This window comes from Macaca nemestrina, chromosome 2, assembly GCF_043159975.1.
Source record: "Macaca nemestrina isolate mMacNem1 chromosome 2, mMacNem.hap1, whole genome shotgun sequence".
Lineage (NCBI taxonomy): Eukaryota > Metazoa > Chordata > Mammalia > Primates > Cercopithecidae > Macaca > Macaca nemestrina.
The window spans coordinates 153,975,985-153,982,432 of record NC_092126.1 but is presented as its reverse complement, the minus strand read 5'-3'; the positions used below and the strand labels follow the sequence as shown (position 1 = coordinate 153,982,432).

At 54.8% G+C, this 6,448-nt stretch overlaps 1 protein-coding gene across 1 annotated transcript; it reads left to right on the top strand.

Moving 5' to 3' along the window:
• Positions 1-499: 499 nt before the first annotated feature.
• LOC105477764 (thyrotropin releasing hormone) lies at positions 500-4,017 on the top strand. The gene is made up of 3 exons (XM_011734506.3): positions 500-975; positions 1,940-2,158; positions 2,825-4,017. The coding sequence occupies exons 2-3, from the start codon at positions 1,948-1,950 to the stop codon at positions 3,316-3,318; spliced, it is 705 nt and encodes a 234-aa protein (XP_011732808.2). The 5' UTR covers positions 500-975; positions 1,940-1,947; the 3' UTR covers positions 3,319-4,017.
• The last annotated feature ends 2,431 nt before the right edge of the window (positions 4,018-6,448 follow it).

The following is a 6,448-nucleotide window of genomic DNA, read 5'->3' as shown; positions in this document are numbered from 1 at the left end:
TGGTTTTAAAATGTTGGTTATTCAGATTTTTTTCAAAACACTGTGGAAGTCAATCAAAATTGTCCATGAACTGGTTGTAGCCTGCAGGCCGCCAGTTTCGGAATTCTGAAAGCTTTCCTCTTGGCTCCTATTGCACTGAGGAGAAAACTGAGGCCCAGAGAAGCAGAGGCACTAGCCAGGAATGACACAGTTAAGATTAGCACCCCGGAGCCTGTGGGGTGGCTCACGCCTGTAATCCCAGAGACTCAGGAGGCTGAGGCAGGAGGATGACTTGAGCCCAAGAGTTGGAGGCTGCAGTGAGCCATGATTGCGCCACCGCACTCCAGTCTGGGGGACAAAGCGAGATCCCATCTCTCTCTCTCTCTTTTTTTTTTTTTAAAGTAGAGCTCCACTCCCACTTGTCCCCCATTCTCTCTCTCTCTTGCCCTTCTCTCGCCCATCTGTGTTCTCCATTGGTTCTGCGGCCGTGTCCCTTTTGTGTGTGTCTGCCCTGTGTTTCTCCGTCGTCTCCGTGTGGATCTCGGTTTTTGTCTCGCCCTCTCGCTCTCTCGTGCGTCTGAGTTTAATCGTGTGCTTCTCTCAATCTCTGTCCCTCCCTTTGCCCCCCTACACGAGTGTTCTCGTCAACAGATCTCCGGAGGTGGTGCAGAAACGACCCCGCGCCGGCGCCCCATCCTGCGGCCAGTGTCTCCGCGCCCTGGCTCGCGTCCCCACCGTCCCCGCCCCAGATTTCCGGAGGAGCAGTCGGGCGGGGTCCCGCGGGGCCAGCTGCCGTCAGCGCCCCTTCCCGGCGGCCGCGACCCCTCCCCGCTGACCTCACTGGAGCCGCCGCCTCGCGCGGATAAAAGCGGCGGCCCAGCTGAAGAGCGCTCGGCAGGCGCCCGGGGTCCTCAGCGCTGCGGACTGCTGACCTGCCGACTGCGGACCCCAAGTCCCCGGATCCTGGACCCATCCTGTGGAGCCCACGCCTGGCAGGTAACCGCCTCGACCCCTCTCCTTCCGCAGGCGGCGTCTGGGAGCACTGGAAAGGGAGCCTTCTCGGCCCGTCCTCGCCTTCGGTTCTCCGAGAGCTTCCTGGAGCGCAGGGCCGGTGCACAGGCGGGCGCTGCGCTCGCACCCCCGTTTCCTCCCCGAGCGCCGGCAGGGGACCCGACGGGAGGCGCGGCGCGGGCACACCGGTGGCGCTCGCTGCTGGGCACTCAGGTCCGCGGAGGCCAGAGCGCAGGGTGGGAGCTCCGCGACACCCCCTGACCGGGTGCGGCCGGACAGATCTGGGCATTCAGGGCGTCGGCGTGAGAAGCTGGGAGTTCGAATCCCAATCTCAACGCTAGAAATAGAATTTTAGCGTTGAAATTAGGATTTTAGCTTTAGAAGCAGAGTCCTGGCTTAGTCATGAAAGCTTAGCATTAGAAATAGAATTTTAGCTTTACAAATAGACTTTGAGCTTTAGAACCCGAATCTTAGCTTTGGAATGAAGATGTCGGCCATGGAGCTTAGAATTAGAACGTGGCGATGGGGACGTTGGCAGGAGTCTTGGCGGGGACACAACCGTTAGTGTCGCGGCTGTGCCTGGCGCTGCAATCTCAGTGGTTGCACTCCCGGCGAGGCAGTCCCAGCGTCGGCTCCCCCAGCCCCGCGTCACATTGAAGGGTGGCGGTGGCGCTGGTGATGGGGTTCCCACGGCCTCCTGTCTTGCTCAAGTATAACTGGGCGCAGGCACTACAGGCACCCGTGGGGATGAGGATGCCTAGAGGGGGCAGTGTGGACTCAGAGCCGGGGCGGACCCCGCCGCTGCTCCCGCCCCTGCACAAGGGGCAGTGGCCCTGCTCCTGGGAGGGCGGTTGAACTGTGCGTGGTTTGTTCCGGCGGGCGTCTGGGAAGACCGAGCGGGATGTGGTGGGATTCGGTGCGCTCAGGCTCTCTCTGTCCTCTAACCCAGACGCCGCGATGCCCGGCCCTTGGTTGCTGCTCGCCCTGGCTTTGACCCTGAACCTGACCGGTGTCCCTGGGGGCCGTGCTCAGCCAGAGGCGGCCCAGCAGGAGGCAGTGACAGCCGCGGAGCGTCCGGGCCTGGATGACCTCCTGCGCCAGGTGGAGCGCGTCCTCTTCCTCCGGGAAAACATCCAGCGGCTGCAAGGGGACCAGGGTGAGCACTCCGGTGAGTGGATGGGACTGTCGGGGACTGTCGGGCTAGGCTACCGGGAGAGCGGTGGAAACCTGGAGGCAGAGAGGAGGGGAGGCTTGGTCATCAGCCTCCTGCCTTTCGGAAGCTCAGAAACCCTCCCTGGCTGCGCCTGGGCGGGATCTGGAGTTGACCATTCCTTGGAGTCAGATTCCTCCCCGTCTCCATGCTGGAAATATTTCACAGGGAGGAGGCCCTCAGTGGGGAAGCGTCTGTGTGCCAGGGAGAGAGTTGCTTTGTGTGTGACAGTTTGAATTACTATTGACCAGGCACTTCTGTGCCAGACACTATTCTAAGCGATTAAAACACCTTATCACACTGTTTGATCTTCCTAACAACCTCCTAGTTAGGTACTATTATTACCATTTTACACAGAAGAAAACTGAGTCTCCCATAAATCAATTGAGTTGCTTATGGTCAGACAACTAGGGAGTGCCAGAACTGGGATTGGAATGAGAGGCAATGCCTTTGACTGTTGTGTAACTGTGTATCTGTGAGGCCTGAGGGGCAGGTGCAAGACCGTGGCTCTGAGTGGGAGCTGCAGGAAATGTACTCTGCCTGGGAGAAATGCTGGAGTGGGCACTCAGGCGCCTGCCTATTACATGGGTCAGGGGCCCCTCACTGACCTCTTTCTTTCCCCAGCGTCCCAGATCCTTCAATCTGACTGGCTCGCCAAACGTCAGCATCCAGGCAAAAGAGAGGAGGAGGAGGAAGAGGGAGTTGAAGAAGAGGAAGAGGAAGAAGCGGGGGCTGTGGGACCCCACAAACGGCAGCACCCTGGCCGACGGGAAGATGAGGCTTCATGGTCAGTCGATGTAACCCAGCACAAGCGGCAGCATCCTGGCCGGCGCTCCCCCTGGCTTGGGTATGCTGTCACAAAGCGGCAGCACCCAGGCAGAAGGCTGGCAGATCCCAAGGCTCAAAGGAGCTGGGAAGAAGAGGAGGAGGAAGAAGAGAGAGAGGAAGAGCTGATGCCTGAGAAACGCCAGCATCCGGGCAAGAGGGCCCTGGGAGGACCCTGTGGGCCCCAGGGAGCCTGTGGTCAGGCGGGCCTCCTACTGGGGCTCCTGGATGACCTGAGTAGGAACCAGGGAGCTGAGGAAAAGCGGCAGCACCCTGGCCGGCGGGCTGCCTAGGTCAGGGAGCCCCTGGAGGAGTGAACCCAGTTTCCCCTGAAGTCGAGTTTGTGGTCTAAGGATGTCTTGAGCCCTGTGTGCCCCACCATTCATGACCTCTGCATTTTCTCATTAGATCCCTGACCATAAGCCTGAGCCCCTCTCTCCCCGCCCCATATTCACACACACCCTAGCCCCTGGCCTTGCCCTCTTCCTTTAGGCACGTCAGAAAATCAGCCTAGAAGTTTAAACCCCACTTTCCCCCACTTAGCACCACAGGCAAAGGGGCAGATCCCAGAACCCCTGTCACCCCCACCTCCACAGGTCTGCTCCTTCCTTAGCCCTGGCTAAGAGGGTCCTTCTGGGATGGCAGCCAGTGAGGGTGGGCTGAGACTGAGGCATTGATGTGCAAATCCAGCTTCCATCCCCTCCCCCATCTGGCAGGATTCTCCATGTGTAAACTTCACCCCCAGGACCCAGGATCTTCTCCTTTCTGGGCATCCCTTTGTGGGTGGGCAGAGCCCTGACCCACAGCTGTGTTTCTGCTTGGAGAAGCATATGTAGGGGAATACCCTATGGTGTTGCGCTGTGCGTGGCTGTGGGATAAATGTGTGTGGGAATATTGAAACATCGCCCAATAATTGTGGTTTGTATATAACCCTCTAAGCCCCTTTCCCTTGTCAATGACAGTCATCCTAATGATAATAAAACCTGCATCCAGATAATCATGGAGCTCTGTGGTTGCTGTTCTGTCGCAGCTGGCATGGGATTCTTCTTTTGCATTGAGAGGGATATTTAAAAGGAGATAGGACTAGAGTTCTCAGCTCCGTTGCAGAGGGAATCAGGGACCCTGGGGGGATGACAAGTCGTCTCTACTGTCCCCATTTCAGAACACACTTGGGAGGTGGATGGGGTTCTGGAGCCCAGTTGACTCCTGGGGAGACTAAGGCTTGGAGAGAAGGAAGGGCTTGCCCAGAGACACACAGCTGGCTGAGGTGGAGCCGTGGGTCTGAGAGGCCAGCTCAGGGATTTGCCTTGAGTTTGCCGGATTTGGGAGGTGGGAGTGGTGGTGAGAGGGGAGGTTTGAGGGGAAGACTGGTCTGGCTCCGGTCTGTAATCTTCATGGTTCTGTTGACAGTCTGTGTCACCAAACAGCCTGTTAACCAACAGGAACAAAGAGGGCAGAGGACCAGGCTGCAGTCAGGAGACACAAACCAGGGGTCTTCTGGGGCTCAGTGCAGGACAGGAGGGAGTGGTGTGGACTAGAGTTAACTGAAGAAGTCATGTGAAGACGCTTGAATTCAAAAACTTTAAGAAATACCATGTGACTCTAATAATAATAATAAAACAAATACACAACACTTATGTGTCAGACACTGTCCTCAGCACTTTCCGTATATTAATTATTTTAATCCTTGACTGTCCTTCCAGATATTAATATGCCCATTTTACCAATGAGGAAGCCAGGGTACAGCAAAGTTAAGTAACTTGTCTGAGCTGAATTTGGCCCACTCATGGCCAGTTTGCAATCTCTGACTGAAACGAAACCCCCAAATCCCCTTAGTTTTAGACTTTGAGTTAGTTAGATGATCCTCTGTTTGGTGGATGGATGGACTTTTCAACTTTTCTACCAACAGCTTTTGGTCACCTTCTGGGGCAGAGGGAGGTGGGAGAAAGAAGGGTGTCCAAGACCCAGCTCCTCTTCCTTTGGAGCTCATGGTTCAGGTGGGGTGGGGAGTGGGGAGACAGGAAAATCTAGGGTTGACAAGATGCATTCACACCATCTTCCCCATAATGCTCCTAAGAGCCCTCTGACATATTGAGCATTTGACGGATGAGAACCAACACCTCCTTATTTTCAGATGAGGGAACTGACAGAGACAAGGGTACTGCCCCAAGGTCAAGCATGTAGATCTGGCCTTCCCCTTGGGCTTGACTCTCCACACCCCTCAGCTGCCTTCTGGAAGCCCTTGACTACCTAACTGCCACCATCAGGGCAAGTGGGCCCTAGTAAGATTCCCTCTGCCCATAGGTCCCCTCTGAAGGCAGGCCCTCTAAAGAGAAGAGAGGCTGCTCATGGAGTGCTCTCTGGGTGCTCAGTGTTCACAGCCACTTTCTCACTGGCTCCTTGTGGTTGCCCAGGAGGCCAATCTGCCATGTCCATTTGCAGTTGAGGAAAGTTGAGTTGCAGCTGTGTGTGGAGAAGTTAAGCCCAGGGATACATCCCACCCTCTTCTGCTGTCAAACTTCATTGATTTGTGAGGTGTGGATTCTTCCTCAGAAATGAGGCCATTTGAAGAGTAAGAAGCCCACTCCCTCTAGCTCTTTAATGTTTTCTCCTTTGTCCCTATGAGGATCATACCCATGCACCATAATAAAAAGGGTTTGGTCTTTCGCCACAGGCTGAACAAACGCTTAAGCCAGTTTGAGCTTCAGTCTTCTCATCTGTAATATGAGCACAATAATCTTGGCAGTCCCATTCCCCTCAGGACTGTTTCAAGATTAATTGAGATCAAATGATAGGTGTACAGCTCCTGGCACAGTGCCAGGCACTGAGTTGATTCTTGATAAATGGTGTTTTTAGTTCTAATGCTCCAGGATAGAAGGGACTTAAAGCTCAAATTTGGAGACCAATTATTCCTCCCTTGCTTCATTCTCTAATCACAAAAGCGAACAAAAACAAACAAAACAAAAAGTTGATGGGGCTTTATTACAAGTCCATGCCAGGCATTAGGGCAAAATGGTCTGCTTGCTGCTCTCCAAACATCTCTCTCCTCCTCCTCACCCTCCCCGCCCCACACACGCAGCCCAGGATGCTGTACCTGTGTTGCTCTCTGTACACTTCTACATTTCCCAGCCTCCCTTGCAGTTGGGGTGGAGTCATGTGACTAGTCCTGGCCAATGGGCTGTGAGCAGTAGATGTCACTTCCCAGTTTAGGCCATTAGAGCCAGTGTGCCTCATTCATCTCTTTCTTACTGTCATGGTGGATGAAAAGCCACACGTAGAGATGGCAGAGCACATGATAGATGGATTCTGAGCCCTGGCCTCACTAGATAGAAGTTAGGCACTACTTACCACATCAGACTTCTCATGTGTAAGAAATAAACATGTGTGTGTTAAGTCACAGAGATTTCAATTCTGATAAACACA

What these genes read in the sequence shown, in the direction of transcription:
- LOC105477764 (XM_011734506.3), top strand. Translation starts at nt 1,948, where the DNA reads ATGCCCGGCCCTTGGTTGCTGCTCGCCCTGGCTTTGACCCTGAACCTG. An exon ending in GGACCAGGGTGAGCACTCCG is followed by an intron (nt 2,159 to 2,824) that starts GTGAGTGGATGG and finishes TTCTTTCCCCAG; the next exon opens with CGTCCCAGATCCTTCAATCT.